Raw genomic sequence first — 18984 nt, 5'->3', positions numbered from 1 at the left:
TTAAACACTTTCTGAGGGGGAAAAATTCTCTACAAGTCATGCATTGCTACACTTTCTTGAAGGAGGAAAACATCTTCTTCTGCAGAAAACTTTTTAAAAAATGGAATCCTAGTATTTTAGACTCTGGATTATACATAAACTCTTTGCCCTAAGTAGCAAACCACTTAGCTGCTTGTACTGAAGGCAGGCCAGGGAAAATGTTGGGCCAGCCAAACAGTCCTAGGGTGAACAAGTTCAGAAATGGTAAGTCTTCTGCTTGAAAAGTGTACCTTGATACACAGTCTGCAGAGCTACAGTGCCTTCTGTGCTTCATAGTAAATAATATTCCAAATGAGAGAATTCTTTGTACCACTCTCTGATTTCTAATGAAAGAATTCCAAATAGCAATCCCTGACCTAAACCTGTTGATGTTTTAATTTAATTTGGTTGTACTATTTCTTGTGTTAAGAATAGGACACAAATTAAGGGATTCTCCACCTTTTCTTTTCCAATGGAATTTAATGTCTTGGGAATGGTGTTAAATTGCTTTGAATGAACTAAACACAGATCAGCATGAAATGCAGTGATGTTTTTGTCTTAAATTTTTGTTTAGCTCTGTTGGAAGAGAAGGATTTCACTCTGTTGAATCTGTTGTTAGCCAGCAGATGAGTCTTAGTATTGGTGATGATAGCACTGGGAGTTGGTCCAATCTAAGTTTTGAAGATGAACATCCTGATGAGAGCAGCAGTTTTCTTCACCTAAGTGACAGGTAACTATAAAGATTTAGTATAGTTAAACAGTTACTTTGACATCAAATAACTTGTCATCAAGTGATATTTCTCCTAGGGTTTGGGGGAGAAGAGATTATTTTTGTCTTCAACACCTTTTTATTAAAAATGGTTCTAATATTATGATTTTGTTTTCTTACAAAATGTTGTTGGCCATGAATGTTCATACTCTGTAAAATATATGGAGAGTGCATTGTCATTGATGCCAGGGAATCACATCAAGTAAAACTGTACATAAAAAAATGAAGTAAAAGATGCTTACAGAAAGATGCTTAGCAAAAGATGTAAGCATTTTAAAAACATCCCCCCTCTGTAAAATATAGCTAGAGAGTACAGTTTACAAGTTGTGCTCTAAAATATTAAAACTTAATCCTTGAGAAAGTGTTTTACATAAATTCATTTATTTTTGAAAAAAGGTAATAGCTTGATTTACATGATGAGCTTTTACAGCTATTTTTGTCTTTTTTGGGACTGGAATTTATGAGCTGCTCTGGCATTGGTGGAGTATTTATATACTGCTAACCATGCAGGTGTGTAATACTGGAACTTGCATGTTCAGGGTAGTAACTTTTTCTACAGAGCTTCTCACTGCACTGACCCTGCCTGATTGATAACTAACAAAGATTAGAATGGCAATTCTAAAATTTGCAATGTCTCTGCCTGTTTCCAGGGAGAATTATACTGAGAGTTGTGTCCTGATCTTCTATATAAGGAATGTATGAGGAACAAATAAGCTTGGTTTTTTATGATATAAAAAAAGTTCAGCATTTCTGTTGAAGTCCAGCAGAAATGGGAGAGAGACTTTTTTTCTTTAGGTAGTACTTCCAGCATTCCTGAGATTAAAGAAGGTATGGAGACCTGCTTGTTTAAGTAATATCCAGATAGGTTATTTGGTATCAATGTGAAACTACTCGAATACCTGCAGTATTTTTCCTGGTTTGCTTAATTAAATAATTTAATCAAACCACTACTATAATTTATCACTCATACACCTTAATAATTTTATAAAAGAATACATTAACTCAGAGTTATTTTAGTAAAACATCATCTCTTGAACAAGTGAAAATGATGATGAAAATCTGAGTGGAAGGAAGAATATTTGCTGTATTGGCAGTTACAAATACACAATAAAATATAGGTTAGTTGATAGTGAGAAAAAGTAAAAAAAAAAAAAAAAATTCTGGACCAGTAGTGCATGTGTTGTATTTGTTATTTGTTTATCATTCCCAAAACAGATGTAAATGAAAAGAAGGTAATTTATATAACTTGGAAGAAAATCTATGTCTCCTTAGAGGAGGAATGACCTGAATTAACATGTTACTCATAGAAGGGGAGGAATAATTTGGATAGCAAGGTGTTGATGGAGGAAACTGGCATGTGCAAATTAATCTGCTGGTTTTACATAACTAATTGTGGCTTGGTAACAGCATGTGTGTTCATCTGTGTTGATGAGGTTTATCAGGTGGAAGGAAGGAGCTGGGGTTGTTGCCCTGTGTAAAAAAAGATAGCCAGGGGGAGATCTGTAACAAGCCCAGATTCAGTAATAATACCCTGTTGTGGTTTAACCCCAGCTGACAGCTAAGCCCCACCCAGCCAGTCCTTCACTCCTGCCAAGGTGGAATGGGGTCAGAATTGGAAGAGTGTGAGAACTGTCATGGGTTGAGATAAAGGCAGTTTAACAGCTAAAGCAAAAGCCATGCACAAGCAAAGCAAAACAAATTAATTCACTGCTTCCTGTGGGCAGCTCCATTAAGATGAAAGTTATTTGGAGAACTTGCAAGTTAGTTATTCAGGGAAGTGCTTGTATCTTCTGCTTTTCATGCCTAAATCTAGTGACTTAAATTTAGACTTAAAAAGTCCTTAAACTTTCTCTCTAGTTGGTGTGTAGGTATAAGCATAGGCATAGACATAGACTTTTCTTTTAGCATCCAGGTGGGGTTAGAACTCAGAGCAGAAGCCTCTTGCTTTTCTTGTTATTCTTCTGCTGGCTCTTGTTGACGAGCTGCATGAACCATTACAGAGGCATTATGATGCCTTTGTCTGTTTATTGCTTGTTTTGTGGTTACAGGAGTTTATTTTAAAGACTGCTGATTTGGCTTTTAATTAGAAAAAAAGTCTCATCTCTTTCTCAAACCTCACTATTATCATATGGTTCAATATATATATATGATTATTTCAGACCAAGACTGACCTCTGAAAAGTGCATTAAGTCTCTTACCTAATCAGAACAGTAGTGTGCAGAGGTTATTCTGTTAGATTACAAAATCTTTATCCTTCAGTCTGAGAACCAGCGCAGCTTTTACCTCTATTTATGTGCTGCATCTGTAACTTCCAGTGAAAGAGGCGCTGTGAGTGTGAAGTATTGATACCAATAGGCTATATTAAATTTTTTTATCCCTGTAATTTAACAATTTTAAGCCGAATTTAATACTTCAAATAGAGTGTGATAGTCTCATACAGTAACTTGGGAATGTTTTTTAGACCAGGTTTGCATTCTCTGTAAGTTGGTTTCTTCAGAAGCTTCTGTTCTTTAATTTTCTTTTTTCTTGTGTGCATAACAAGAGAACTTTCTGAATTTTCTTTGGACATGTAGTCGAAATAAGCAACAATGTACCGAATAAGGCACTCGCAACTTCGTAAACTTTTTTTCACGTTATTTGGGTGCGTTTTATTTTATAGACTTGCTAACCTGCTGTTCACTGTTTTGAAATTGGGATCCAAGCAGGCATGCTGGAGGGCAAGGGACACTGATAGAAGATAATGTTACTGGCAGACACTTGAAAGAGATCAGTGTCTGTCTCTTGAAATGTTTTCTTCCACCATTTTGCTATTTGCCTTGAGTGGTGTGAATGGAAATGAGCTTCAACAGTCACATAAGGCCTAGGTGGAGAGAGCATCTTCTTGCAGCTGTTGTTCTCTGCAGTTACTCCGTGGCTTCTCGTGCCATCTCTAGTAGACAGTCTGCTTTCTTGAAGAATGTTAGATATTTGGAAGTCCTGTTCTTGGAAAGCTTCCAGACATGCTCTGGGGGAGGTATGATGTTGAGGAATGGAGATTTAATCAAATGAGTTGCTCAGTCTTGTACATAGTGACAGGCTTAACAAACTGTGTTATTTATAATGACTGAAATTAACAAGTGTAAGAACATGCTCATTTTCTTCAGTTCTTTGCATTGGGTTGAATGTAGTCATAGAATAAATGCAGTATTTTTGTGAACTGTGAGTGAAGTAATCTTATCAGTGTTTTTTTCATAGATTTATAAACCTCCTCTTTTTTTAAAGAGTAACTTCCAGAACAATATTAAAAATTAAAAAAATATTTACTCCAGGAATTCCTTCTCATCAGGCTGTTGCAGATTGTTACTGGATTTTTGGAGTGAGATGGAAGGATTTTTTACATGAAGTTGTCTTCACAATGCATAATTTTATTCACTGTTAGCTGCTCCCTAAGCAAATAATACAGATATAATCCATTTTCCTATAAGTAATCCTTTTGAAGTTGTTGAGTTTTTATAAATAACAAGTGATATGCTTAGACCTGAAGACAGAATTCCTGCTAGCACTGATCTGAAAAATTAATGAGTACAAATTAATATTTTCACCAGTGTACTGAAACCTGCTAGTTTTGCATTATTGTGCACATTGCTACTCTGGATAGCACTGAGAGTCATGTTTGATCCAGCAAACCTGTCTAGATTCGGTGCTCTTGCATTAAATGTCTTGAAAAAAGAGTTGTAAGGAAAATGAAGGTTCTAGTTTGAGCTATTGTTCTTTTCTAGTTCAGCTGTCTTCTCTTCTTCTCCTGGCAGTAATGGTAACAGCAGTAGCTGGAGCAGTCTTGGTTTAGAAGGGGATATGTATGAGGAGAATATATCCTTTCCAACATCAGACAGGTTGGTTGAGTTGAGAAATATAAACCAGATGGGTTCCTCATAATTAATGCATGAAATCATCATTTTTGAAAATAAAAATACAGTATATTTTTATGCTGATACATTATTCACATTCTTCTCACTTAATCACAATATGATTTTTAATTAATTAATTCACCCTGAATGATTAAATTTTTCTGTGCTAAAACTGATGAATGTGTTTTGCTTGCAAAAAGGTACCTTTTTTTGCATGTTCTTGCCTGCAGTTTTACAAGTCTTTATATTTACTTTTTTTCATGCAGACTAGAGCTTGCTTCCTACAGGATTTCTGGGGGTTTTTCCCTTTTAACTTGTGTAAACTTTCAGAATTGCTTAGTAATTGGTTTTTATAGGCCACTCATGGCTTACCTATAGCTATTCATGTCGGTGACATAACATGGCTCAACCTTTCCACATATGAAGCAAAACTATTAAAATCAATAAGTAGTGCCTTTAACACCTTTCTGTTGTTTCTCTCTTCTCCCTTTTTTTCCTGAGAGCAAATCTTGAGAAGGTGATGATAAGTCTGTTTACAACATGAAATGGTGTGAGAAGCAAAGCTGCTTTTCATGATCACTCCTTAATTCTTTTATCAACTTCCTGTTGTTTAACCTTCATTACAGTCTTAGGATTTACTACTTTTAGTGCATATATTGGATTGTATTCATATTTTTGTTTTCCTAATCAAAATACAGTGATGGAATGGAAGATAAAGATGAAGATTCCAAGGATGCTGTAGAAGGTAATGTCAGTTCCTGAATATCCTACTGTTCTTGTTGTGCGCACTGTACATTAATTTTTTTGTTAATTCTTTGCCTTTGTAGTCTGCAAAACAAGGTGACGACTCTATTATCCCTATTCATCATAATGAATGTCAGTCAAGTGTCAGAAAGTATTCTTAGATTAATGCCCTACATAATCCTCTTAAGGCACTGAAATTTGCGGCCTTTGGAAAGTGCTAGTTACTGATGCTTGCATGAATTTAATAACATAAGGTAGGGAACTTTGATCAGCTTGTTGAAGGTGTGAATTTATATGCAGAGCCTAATTTTTTTAAAAAAAATACTTAAGGAGCCATGGCAGTGCATCCACGTGGCTGCGTTCAGCGTGCTGAAGAAGATACTCAAACTGGACACATTAATCTTGGGAGAGGGTCATGAAAAAACCTAAAAATCTTGGATTTGATGCATTTGCTATTCTCTATTTCTTCTTAGTGAAGTATAACTAGGATCTATCCAGAGTCTTGTTACAGCTTTGGTTCCAGTCTGTCTGATGTGCCAAAGGTTAGCTTGAAAACAGCCTGAATACACAGTGTGTGAAGATGGTTTTAAGATGAGCTGATATCAGAACAAGTTATAACAGAGCTCTTCCTTGTTTTGGGTATAGTTTGAAGATAAAAATGTTTCCAGAAACTTCTGCTACTTCCTTACAGAGGATATGCAACCTTGTTGCACATCTTCAAGTAGTCTTAATGTAAGCAGAAAGATGTGTGGGTTTAGGGTTTTTTGGTTGGTTTGGGGTTTTTTTTCTCTGTTTAAGCTCCTGGAAAATGTATATAAGTTATCAACATCTCTTAATTTTATTAAATCCTAAGGATATAAGGAAGTAAAGCTAAATTATTGAGTATCTTTTCTCAGAATAATTAAATTTTTTTCTGCTCTGTAGGTTTCATCTACTTTATCAATATGTCTTTGCTTTCTTTTGGTCTCATCTTTAAAAGGTTCTGGCATCTCAAATACTCAAGTTGCTCAATTAGGATAGTGATTGGATTTTTTCTTTACCCAGTTCAAGTGTCACCTACTGTCTGTAGTGCAACAGACTGCTTTATACTGTATTAAGGATTTTCTAGTGAAATTTTTCCAGTGTAAGTTCCTCACCTCACTATTGTTTTGAGCAGGCTCTTCATGTTGTGTAATTGTAGGACTGTTTAAACAGTGGGCTAGGTAGAAAACCTTTGTACCTGGTCATGCACATTTGGTTCAAGTCATACCTGTTCATGTCATACCTGCAAATGTCTGGCTTTTTCTAAGCTGACTGCGCCTTGTTCACCAAGGAATTTGAAACAAAGCCTTATTATCAAATGTACATCTATTTTATAAGACTAAAAAATGTACCAGAATTTCCCAACAATGTTACCACACAATGCTTTCTACCCACTGTCATAATTTTTTTAAATTGTTCTTTCTCCTATGAAGAAGTTAAACTTTGGGGCTCCTAGACAAATAATCTGTTATCCACTAAAAGCACAGTTTTGTTTGACAGTTTTGCTAGTTAATTTTCTCTTGCTTTTACTTCTGGGGTAATCTGTTTCAACTTGCTTGACTTTGCCAGTTAGGAATGAATACCTTACATACCTCAATTTTCATAAACTTAGTTAGAAGAGTAGTGAGATTGAGGTAAACTCAACACAAATACATGTTTTTGTTGCAAATATATTCCATGTTTCTAGAGTCAAGTTCAGTAGTCTGGAAGTAGTAACTCCAACTTGGAGAGCACTACATACGTGCCTAGTTGTTTCTGGGGGTGTGACAAAGGATCTCTGTGGTAGCTGTATACAGAAATTCAGCTTGGGGACAGAAGCTGACAATACTGTAGTTCCTAAATGTTATTAACACAACTACTCTTCCAATGTTGTACAAAGTTTTGGAACTTATGCTGTAAAAGAAATGTTGAAAAACTGGATATGCATCAGTAAAACAGCAATGTACTTAGGAAATGTTCGAGAGGCAGTCTGATCACTGTAGGAAAGAATTCGGAACTTTAAAAAAATACACTTTCAAAAATCAGTTAGATGAAGGCATAGCAAAAAATAGCAGCAGGAAATGGGAGGAACTGATGGACCATGTGAGAGCCATTGCTGTTCACTTTATGAAAGTCTGTGCTAAATTTCGTCATTTGGAATATACATTATAGCTTAGGTATCTTTTAATACTTAGCTATGTTTGCACACAGTTGTAAATGGGATAAACAGTACTTCCTAATGGGAATGGGCTGAAACACTTGAGACCAATCTAATTTTTTCCTTTCATATTATCTGTGTGTACTAAATTGAGTTTTTTTAAGATAATACAGTCTATAAACAGGGAACTGCAGAGATTTTTTTTAAATAATTTGAAGCTATAGATTTGATTATTTTATATTTAATGTTAGGTTTGGAGCAAATGCGAAAGACTTTATCAATAATGAATATTGATCTGGAACCAAATCTAGTGGACCCACAGCTCAGAGCAGCGCTCCAGTGGCTGGCAGCTTCTGAAACAGAGTTGCCTGATCTTCACTTTCGCGACGCTGCTGCAAGGGAATTCGTCTCTGTAAGTACTCGGGTTTGGTGGAATGTGTATTTGATTTTGAGAGTAGGAAGTTTTGCATTCTTATTTGAAATAACCCAGAAAGTTTGGAAATGTTTTTTAGGCATATAGAAATAAATGCCCTATGCTCCTTTTCTGAAGCTTGGTATGTTTGATTTAGAATTGTTTCAGGAATACGTTTTGTTGTACATTAGTTATGACAGAGTGGACTTTGTGCTACCATAGACTGGAAGGCAGTTTGGAAGGACTTTTCTCCATTTCTGTGCTGTTTGAAATTGTTGGTTTTACTCCTAATACTCATATGTTTCCTCTTTGTTATGGTTTATAAGTGCCTTAACACAAAGAAAAAAATACATCACTTTTTCTGTCCTCACATGCTTGGCTGAGCATTTTCTGAAGGTTTTTGGATGTGAACGAGTTTGGGTTAGGGATAACAGTCACGAAGTTTTCTGCCTTCTTTTGAAGATCTGTTAATCTGTTTCATGTTTGTTGCAAATACTCGGGTAGAATAGTGGTAGGACCCACAAGTGTTAATAATAATTTATTTTCTGTGCATCTGAGACACATGTATCTAACAATACAATATGAAAGACAGAAAAGAGATGGCAGGTGCCCCTTTTTTTTTTAATTTTTCCCTGAGTCTCTCATTCTTTGGACTGCTCTGAGTTAAGAGACTACAAAGTTGTGGTGCTGAGATTTGAGCCAGTGCTCCAGGACACACAGGAAAGATATTTTTAGCTGGCTCTGTATATGAGCATGACTCCAGCTACCTTAATGAGAGGACATACTGAGAAGAGCACTCTGGAAAATAGCAGTGTCTGTTACGTGTGCCCTTCTGAAAATATTATAATATTTTTCTACTTGACACTTCAGTCACAAATTGATACTGAGTTGACACCTAAAGGTAAGACCTCCTGGCAGTAGTAGTCATGCATTCCTAAAAATGCTACAGTAGTTAATTGTTTCAGTTAGTTTTGTGGACTATTTTTGGTTCTCGAGATGCAGTTCCATTAAAATAAATTGAAATTTTATTTCCCTTCCCCGAGGCAGAGAATGATTCCCTGTATTTTATTCCATCCTACTTCCCAATTGGAATGATCTCTGACCCAGACGGAATTGAATTGGAAATAGTCATTCCCGGGTGTTGTAAAGCTGGGCGAGCCCCTCCAGAGGGCGCTGCCGCCCAGCGGGATCCGTGGCCGGTGTCCCGGTCGCTCTGCAGCCGCGGCCTTGGGGCGTCGCTTGGGGACCCTCGGGAGTTACCTCGGCTTCCCGGGGAGCCGGCCCGGGCGCAGAGCACGTCGGAACAGCTGTTGCCTGTGTAAGCAGCTGGGGAGTTCTGGAAGGGAGCAAAGGCTTGTGTTAGCTGATCACAGCAGGGTAATGAACCACCGATGTGATGTGGCCGCATAGAAGGCAGGAGTGTTCCTAGCGTGTATCAGGCAGGGTATTGTTGCAGGCTGGGTGTGAACTCTTACTTAAGGGGACTCGAGGCAGAAAGAAGCTAAATACCTATGTATGGAGAAAAATACATTTGTTAGGAGGAAAACAAGAAACTAGTAAATTAGAATAGATAGTTCTTGACTTCTGTGAGATGTCTGACAGTGTGGATATGCAAGTGCCTGGATTAAAAAATCCTAGGTATTCAATTTTTAATCAGATCTTACCTAGGTGTTTTAGGATTCCTATTTTGAGTAAACTCTAATATTTCCCTTATCTGGCAGTAAGAAACTGATTGGTCATCTAAAGAAGTAGTGAAATTAAACCTAAAATTAAAATTTCGATGCCAGCTCTGTAGTTTTACCATGGTGGAAAACTTCTTTGGACAGAATTTTTATATTGTATTTGCTGAAGTAGGTGTTTGGACATTAGCCACGCTTTCCTCTCTCAGAGGAAAGAAAAATGACCATTCTTTTATAAACCAACAAGCATCATTTACAAAATTGCATGTTGTAGACTATAAAACTCCCGTTTCCTCTGTTCTGCTTTAAAATTCACAGAAATAGCTACAGATTTCAGTCTTTTCTTATATAGAAAAGATGTCTTTTTTTTTTTTTTTTTTTTCCCACTGAGAAAAGTTTCCAGTGTTCAGAATAAATTATGCTCAGGATTAGAGAGGATTTTTTTTGCTTGTTCAAGTTAATGGTTTTCTCAAGAAGTTAATTGTTTGATACATGCTTTAATGCCTGTGTTCTTTCTGGCAGTCCTACCACCTGCCTTGCTGCAGCTGGAACATCAGCTAGGTAAAGAAGCAGGGAAAAATTGTCTTCCTTTATATTTTTTATAGAACTTTATATTGCAATCTGACAGGTCTCATAGTAGAAACTGTATGAATTTTTAATTTTGTAGCTGTGAAAAATATTTCCCTGAACACTGTCTATGACTTTTTTTAAACTTAATATATGGGATGTCTTGGTAGGGACTATAAAAAGGGGTAAAAATTTACAACTCCAAAGAACAAGTAGGGTGTGTAAACTGTGTTTACAAAATACAGCATTGACAGGTGTCTAGAAGGCTGCAGAGAATAATTTGAGTGGGTGTTTTTTATTTATTTATTTATTTAAACTAAAAATTGTTAGGCTTTTTACTCCTGGGTAAGCTGTCAAATTTATTCTTTCCTTAGGGTAGGCTTTCTTACACATATAGCTGAGCTTGACACATCAGCAATGGAAGATATTTTTTCTTTGGATCCTGGGGGAAAAGAAATGTTTTCAGCTACACTGATCTCTGCTCCTGAGTGGTAGTTTAACTTAATCATCACCTTTTCCTCTTCCCCAAGATGTTATAATTTCCCAACTCTGAAGATACTGTTTTCATTGAGGGTAGTGTCTGTGCCACCCCAACCACACTATATGTTGTGAAAGGAAAATCCACATCCTTTTATTAAGACAGAGTTTTGTCTTTTTATACATGCATTATTGGCATGGGAGGGGTGGCAAATGTCTTAATCCTGTGTTCAGAATTTCCTGTTTTCCGCAGTCTTGATGAACCACAGCCCTCATACCTGTGGCACCACATAATTTGAAAATGGTGCTCCCTCCAGAAGAAAGCTTTGTGAAGACTGCCCTAAAGAAAAGTGCTTGAATCTTGCGGAAGTTTTTGTTTTTATAGATGTGGGAATAATGATTAACTCATTACAACTGATCTCTTATGACCTAAGTTTCAAGAATAACTTCTGTAACTTAATCAGGATGTCCCAGTCAAAATATTTTGTTTTGTGTTCCCCTGTCTCCCCTTTAGCTTTCCAGAAGACTGAGAGCAAGAGATTGGAAAGTTGGAGATCTATTGCAAGCAGTGCTGAAATACTGTGAAATGTTAGAGACGGCATCTGATGGAGAGCAAGCTCTAAGTAAATCTTTGGTTGATTGGCTTCTGGAAAATGTCTGAAAAATCCAAAGATGTAACACTCTTCACTTCATTCCTCTTCTGAAAGGAGATAGAAGGAACACAGATGTGTAAAGTAAAATTCAACTAGTGAATGTTTAAGTAATAGTCAGCGTTAAAAGACTTTGAGGTGAAAGTCAAAATAGCTGTGCTGTGCTTTGTGATACTGTGCACATGGTATGTTTATTCAGTTCATAATTGGTATTGTCCACCCACTCATAACTTGTATTTACTGCTGTGTTCATACCACTGAGATATTTATGAACAGCCCTTGTCTATGATCGTAGTCCACAGTCTCAGACATGATATACAGGATTCCCCTCGAACCAGGATAGCTCTTTCTCCCACTGCTATGTGTGCTATATTCACAGCAGGACTAAGAGCACTGATTTTAGCAAGAATCTCCTCTGGAATACCTTGCTGCAGACAGTGGAAAAATGATTCATCTTGGCCAGGTGTTACATGCCCAAGGGCTGCATTGCCAGGAAGAAAACTGAGACCTTCCCAAGCAGCCCCTTAATACAGTCTGGCTTGTTAGCCACCTTTATCAGTTTTAACTTGATGTGAAGATGGGAGAGTCTGCTCTGAAATTGCTGAGGTGCAAAGGCATGAATTCGTTGATTTGGGGAGAGCTAGTAACTTCCAGTAAAAGGGCAGAGCATAATTTCATATGTAATTCTCGAGCAAGGTTTCCTGAAGCTTGCCAGTCAGATTTAAATTGCTAAATTTTTTACTGTGGCTTTTTATAGGCAGATACTTCTATGACATTAGTTCCATGTCAAGGAGTGTGTACATTAGTCTCTCATGCAGATGTGTTAAAAGTAGAAGACAAAAATTTCTGAGGATTTTGGCCTTCTTTTTGAATAGTTTTAATTCTTTATTTCAAAGCAGCCACATATGAATTTTCTTTTCAAGAATAAAGACAGTTTTGTTACGCAGTGAGCATGGAAGTGTTTAGCAAAGATAGCTAATGAAAATGTAAAGGGGAAATTTCTTGCAAATTGATTTTTCATTTTTGTTAACTACCTTCACTGAATTTTTTTAAAGGCGCTTTTAATTGAATATTTTTAGCAGTCTTGTCAGGTTTCTCACCAATGCTGCTGATTTGCCTTTCTGTCTGAACGGAAATCCGGAATTTCACTTATCCTGTGGTTTGAAGATGTTTTTTGCGATTTGTTTTTTTATATATCCTTTGAGAGAAAAAGGCATGTGCAGGTGATTACCAGGTTGCCACCTAAAATTTGGCATGAATAATCAGAGAGTGTTACTGATTTTGGATGAACAGAAAGATCTTAATAGCTTTTTCACAGAAAAATATACTGTTGATAATGGTGCACAGTTTTGTGATCCCAAAAAAGGAGAGATATGATCTCCAAATCTATTCCTGAGTTTTAATGGCATATGTACTATTCTGATTTCCCCTACCCCATGAATTGCTATGATGCGTCACTCTGGTAAACTCAAGAGCACTGTTCTTACAGTGTCTTTGTATTTTAGGAAAGCATTCCACTGGCCTTTTTGCAGAGACATGGTTGGTTTTAGTCCTCTTTTGTCATCTGGATTTTTGCCTTGGATCTCACAAAATTCACCTTTCTCACAGAGCCAAAGATTTTTCATGTTTGTGTATATGCACATATGTGTCTTCACACGTGTGAATACACACAGATATGTGTATCTATATGTGTATGGGATCTCACTGCTGTGAACTCCTGGTGCAAACTTCTACTATTAAATTAAAATTCTGATATGCTCAGTTTATTTCCTCACTTCATATATCATTTCACTGATTGAAAAATGGATGTATGTGACAAAAAGACAAAAAGCCACTCTAAGGTCTTTTGCATTGTTATAGGTTCTATAATCCAGGCATCAGGAATGATTTTTCTCCAGAGCCCAAGGCATGTTAGGGGAAGTTATTTAATTCCTATATTTAGAAGATAGTTCTAATAACGGATATTTTTAAAGAATTGTACAAAGGTTGTCTGGATTTTTTTTTCCTCTCCCAAACCCCTGTATTCATCCCCCCCCCCCCCCCTTTTTTTTTTTAAGGTTGATTTCAACATTTCTTTAGACAAAAATTAGAAATAATTCCCTGGCTATAATACCTTCTCCTTAACGCAGAAATAATATACTTGTACAAATCTACCTATAAAATTGAAATGTCAAAGAAATAAAATGCTAAAAGCAGTGCCTCATGACTAAATTTTGCTCACCAAGTGGAATTTCAGGGCATGAGGATACAGTACAGTAAAGTGTTTCTGTACAGTGAGAAAGATATTGAAGGTATTGCAAGTGTAAAAAACTGTATATTAAAAAACCTACAACACAACCAACAAAAAGCACTGCAGGGACAGCCATTTTTGAACTCTGTTATTCAGAATGATGGATTTTATAAAGTTGGCAAAGTGCTTTTTCTTTTTATTTACGTTTTTGGATAAAGGCAGAGGATCGTGCCATTCACAAAGCTCACAACTATTCAGCAAGTTAAGTGGACAACAGTTGCACTGAAAATTATTTTTATAAACGGAATCCTGTTTTCAGACTGGATATGTTGTGTAACTATTGATTGGTGTTACATCAAGGATAAAATGGTTTTATTAGCCTCTGAGGAAAGTAGCCTAGTTTCCAAATTTTCATGAGAAAAATGTTATAAACTACTTCATTTTTACTGAAAACAAGCAAAAAAACCAAACCGGTTTTCTACACAAATTGTTTTAAATTTGTTCTGAATAACTTGGCTTTTCTCCTTCTGTGTGAAATTAAAAAGCATTAAAACTAGCCGACCAAAATTAGTAGTTCAATTATTTTAATCTTTGAAAACCTTACTCTGACTATATCTAACTGGTGCTGTTTGCCATATTAATGAGAAAGCTGTTCCTTGCTCATGCAGGTCTTAAATTACACTTTTACGGAGTTTGTTTAAAACTCCTGGCCACAAGTACAGAAACGTAAGTGAAAACTGTAAAAACATGAAGGGCCACATTCTGGTCCATTTAAAGCAGACAATTCTGCTTTATAAACAAACATAATAAGGTAGAGTTTGTTTCATCTTGCATTTTTTCTGTATGGGAAACCCTGGTAATTTAATTTTTATGTTGAGGAAAATATATCCTAGGATGTTATTGTTTCAGAAATCACCCAAACACTTCATAAACACATTTGATGTTCTAAAAAATGGAAGTGTTGGGATGTTTTGTAAGATTCTGTAGCAAAAGCGCTTTGAGAAATAGTCCATCTACAAAGCAAGTTAGAAGTGGCCATATTTAAAACTAGTTTTAACATTCAGAACAGGGTGCATAAATAATACAAAGTATGCATAGAGCCTTAAAACAAAACTCAAACCCATATTCTGAAATTAAAGTGGATTTGCTGTCTCAAAGCAAGGTGTGAAAAGGCAGCTCAGACGATGTACATGAATGCAATTTCTGTAGTTTCTTTATTCTTGAGTTTTAGAAGATTGTGTACGCTTTTTAGAAAAAAGCCAACCAGAACCCCAAAACTCAGAAACCCACATTCCAAGACTAATTAGGTCTCTCAAAAATGGTGTCAGATTTTACATGTTCCATTTTCTAACGTAACTTTGTCTGGAACCTTTTCTATGAAGAGAGACAAATTGTTGGAGAGAATGGGAACACAGTGAGTAGTAAACACCAGCACAAACCCCTGTAGTTCTAAACAGTCGATTTGCAAAGAAAAATACAAGATTCGGGAATGATTTTTATTGTAAAATGTTTGGCTTTTCAGCAAGAGCCACTACTGTCAAGCATTTACTGTACTTGAGCTCTGAAGAGGCAGGTACAGAGCCCAGCCACTTTAGTCACTTTATTTTGTACCATCTTTGTACATTCCTGTTGTATAGCTGGTGTTGTAGTTTTAGAGGGCCTTTGTTCTAATGTCTGAACAGTATTTAATAATAAAATTTATTATAAGTTGCTGGAACTGCTGCTTATTTGTGCAGTGTTACAGTAATTCACAGCCCAGTTAGTGATGCAATTGTATACCAAAAGCAGTTTGAATAAATAAATGTTTATGTAACTGTACTCAATGAATATGAAGGTCTTATACTGTATAATGGTGACAAGTTTTGCCATTTTAGTAATTTAACTATATTCAGTTTTCAGATTATGAACTCCAGGTTGCACTAAATTTGTCCTTGTTTTAGCAGTGGCTTAAAATAAAACACATTTCACTGGCTTCAGGAGTGCTGTTGTTTCTTGTAAATTCATGGAATATAACTATTCTCTTCAGCCAACACAGCTAAGACCAGTCTTGGTTGGTGGCTGTGTGAAGACTCCTGAGGAAGGGTATAGTAAACAGTACATCAGTAGATGGCATACTTCTTACAGAGTTCAGTTGGAGTCCTGCAAGGGGTGAGGATGTAAGTCCTTTACTGACTTACACTTCCACTGACATGCAGTAAAGTGTCACATGGACTACACTCAGAGCACAAGGGGGATGTAAGAACCAGTCACCTTCATCTTGCCCGGAAGCTGGGTTAGTAAGGTTCCCTTGATATTTCCGTGTGGACTGAGGTTGGACTTTGGCACTTTGTCCAATATTTGGGAAATTAGCTTAGAACTTGGCTTTAGTTTTCTGGACAAATCCAAGAATACGCTGCTAATGAAAATGTATGAAACATTTTGCAGGCTTCTTCAAAATCCTCAGATGTTTTGGAATCTTGTGAAATCCACCAAACAGCCTATTGTCAAGTACCCTAGAATAATGCTGAGCAGAGATGATGTGCACAGGTACCATTTCTAAGATTTAGGAGTACTGCTGTTGCAAATAGCTGTCCTAATGTCTTTTGATGTATAAGTTGTGAATCTATTATTCTCAATTGGGTTTCATTTCAAGGATTAGGAAATTTTTGCTGAAGTTACTTTAAAACCAGTAAGCGTGAGTAACTCTCCTTGATTTTTTTTTTTTTTTTTTTTTGCCGTGGTTGTTTAAAGGAGGTTTCTTTAGTATTTTGAGATTGCTTTCAAAAGGAGCATTCTTGTGTTTCATTACCATATCTGTTTCAAAGATTTTTTATTTGAGTAATGCTTCATGGTCAATCACATGGAAAATATATGTTAACTGAAGCAAGTAAATAACTTACTCTTCAAATACAGTATGTTCAAAAAAGGCAAGTAGTGAGTTGGAAACAAAGAAAAGATTATCATAAAGAGAAAGGAGATACTCATGTGGAAGATAAATCTGAGCTTTTTTCTTCCTGCCTTGGACTTTATTTTTCTTTCATTCAGCAGTCTGGTTCTGGCTGGCTTCATTCAACCACAGAACAGTATCCATGCACTTTGTTTAACCTTGGTGTATTAAATTGAGAGTTAAGTCTCCAGCTAGTCCATCGTCTTCTCCCAACATGTGTGCTACTCCATCTCTTGCTGCTGTTGGTCAGACCTTCCTCTCAGTCCCTAGCCTGAACTTCTGGTGTGACTGAATTCCATGCTGGCAATTGCTCCAAGCCTCCCATTGGAAGGTGGCTATGGAAAGTGAGTCATGCCAAGGCTGTAGAAGTGTACCCAGATCACTGACCTTACTGGTTATTGAGCACCATATTAATCAAATGTTGTCTCTTTTCCCTGCTGTTGAGGCAAACCATGAAGCGTGTGACTGCTTGGGGCAAGGGAACCAACAGTGACCAGCATGAGGCCATGTCTGTGGTCAGGGTACTGGCTATCTAATCCATGATCACCCAACACCTCTCCACAGAAATTGCAAAAACTGAAATTAGGACCTTCATGTAGTCAGAACATATAGTCTGCATTTCCTTTCTCCCTCTGAAAATGACTGCTGCTTGTAGGACTGTGAGGGAGCTTTGCATGCATTTACTTGGGTTGGTTGGTTTGTTTTTAATTAAGAAAGGGCGAAAGAGAACATTTGTGCAATTCATTTGACTTAGGTTTTTGAAATTCCAGTGCTTCAACCGGGAATCAGATGAATGTTGAGAAAAGAAAGTGTGTCAAAATGTAGTTCTTCTTTCTGCTATTTGCCCCTGTAACCCACTTAATTCCAATCTTTTATTTTGTACAGCTTCCACCTCATTTAACTTCTGAGTTAAATCAGAGGCTCTTCCTAAGCTTTCCTTGTGGCTGTTGCTGGTTTCTACCTTTTTTCTGTCCCTTGTCAAGTCTTGTAGTGCAGCTGTTGTCTTCAGCTTCTCTTTTGACCCTGCTCTGTTGTCCTGATGTGACTTCTGGCCTACTCATTCTCGTCTGGTGGAAGTGGTTAAAACCCAGCAAGGGGAGTCTTAGCTGTGAGGCTATGGAATCGGGCTTGCCTACCAGAAATCATCAAGCAGTGAAGAAGAGCTAAACTTGCTTTTGGCTGAGTTTTTCACTCCTGTTGGAAAGTAATCTGTGGTTGCTTTGGTTTGGAACCCAATTTACTGCTTGCAAAACCCTTGGATTTTATGCTGATCTAAAAGTAACTTTTAAGCTGATACTGAAGTATAATGTAACTCTAACATACTCCGTAATTCGTGCTGCTGTATGTGCAGTGTGCTGCTGCTTGGCTTCCAGAAACAGGGCAGAACTCAGTCCTTTGGAAAGCTTTCAAAATCCCAGTTGCATCAGGTCTCAATTTAGATAGATAGTAACCTTTAATAGCAAATAGTCAAGACCTAAGAAGGTCTTATTTTCATATTATTGCCCCATAGTATTGTGCTGTGAACAGATGCTGCAGCTGGATTGATAACCACACAAAATCAGACATGATGCTAACAATATGAACAGAAATACAGCAAAGAACCATCTGCTCCTGCTTGAAGTTGTAGTTCAGAGGAGACACGTGATGTTTCTGTAGGAAGTTAGAATATGGCTCGGTGGAAACCAAGTTGTAAAAGCAGGGAAGTCAAGAGAAATGGCAATACTCAGGTGTCCTGTTGAACTCTCTACAGTATGTTATGCAGTAAGTATCAGCGAGTTAGAGTTCACAGCTAAATCCATTGGAGTTAAACGGCACTGGGAATAGGAGAGCATCCAAGGTAACTGTTACAGGACTGTGAGATGCTTAACTAATATTTCTGTGGCAACAGATCATACGCATTCTTCATTCGTGTAGCTTAGGAGGTTCAGAACTTGGCTTGCATCCTAATTTATTGCTGTAAACCACGTTGTGAATATTTTATCTTCAGGGCAATCAGAGTCTTCAAAGGGTTAAGCCTGAAACATCCTGACAAGCCTAGTACATGCTGGCATCTTCAACAAAACCTCTTTTCCTGCCTGGGAAAATAAAGAGGTGGATGTTGGAAATTCCCCAAGGAGTCCTCATCAGTATGCTCAAAGTGCTTTTGAGAGGCTCCTAGAGACACGGTTTCAGAGAATTTGGTAAATTTTGTTTAAAATTTTCTTGTAATTTTTTTGGTATATGCCCATCTTGTCTTCTGCATATTTAAAATATGACTTACTTTATTTTTCTCCATGTATTAACTTGCACAAATGTTAAGAAAAAATTTAAGTGCACAAAAAAGTCATCCTTCCTGCTGCCATCCGAATTACACTGGATGAGTGATTTAGATTAATTAGGGAAATAACCATTAATCTGAATACATGGCAGCAATGAGAAGGTTGGTTGTTTCCATCAGTATTTTTATTTTTTTTCCTAAAATGTAAAC

At 36.9% G+C, this 18984-nt stretch overlaps 1 protein-coding gene across 5 annotated transcripts in view; it reads left to right on the top strand.

Annotated features, from left to right (window-relative positions):
• AKAP11 (A-kinase anchoring protein 11) overlaps positions 1-15563 on the top strand; it is a 42940-nt gene extending 27377 nt beyond the window's left edge. For 4 of the 5 annotated variants that reach the window (XM_066176224.1, XM_066176225.1, XM_066176226.1 and 1 more), the window contains 5 exons: positions 593-748; positions 4576-4659; positions 5373-5419; positions 7828-7988; positions 11226-15563. In XM_066176224.1, coding sequence (XP_066032321.1) covers positions 593-748; positions 4576-4659; positions 5373-5419; positions 7828-7988; positions 11226-11372 — 595 coding nt within the window. In that variant the 3' untranslated portion in view covers positions 11373-15563. The remainder of the gene's footprint in view (positions 1-592; positions 749-4575; positions 4660-5372; positions 5420-7827; positions 7989-11225) is intronic. The other variant, XM_066176227.1, reaches the window with a different exon arrangement.
• The last annotated feature ends 3421 nt before the right edge of the window (positions 15564-18984 follow it).

Source organism: Chamaea fasciata, unplaced genomic scaffold, assembly GCF_029207755.1.
Source record: "Chamaea fasciata isolate MVZ Bird 193981 ecotype frontalis unplaced genomic scaffold, bChaFas1.0.hap1 SCAF_2, whole genome shotgun sequence".
Taxonomy (NCBI): Eukaryota; Metazoa; Chordata; class Aves; order Passeriformes; family Sylviidae; genus Chamaea; species Chamaea fasciata.
Note: the sequence above shows the minus strand (reverse complement) of the source record. Positions and strands in the feature narration are given on the sequence as shown.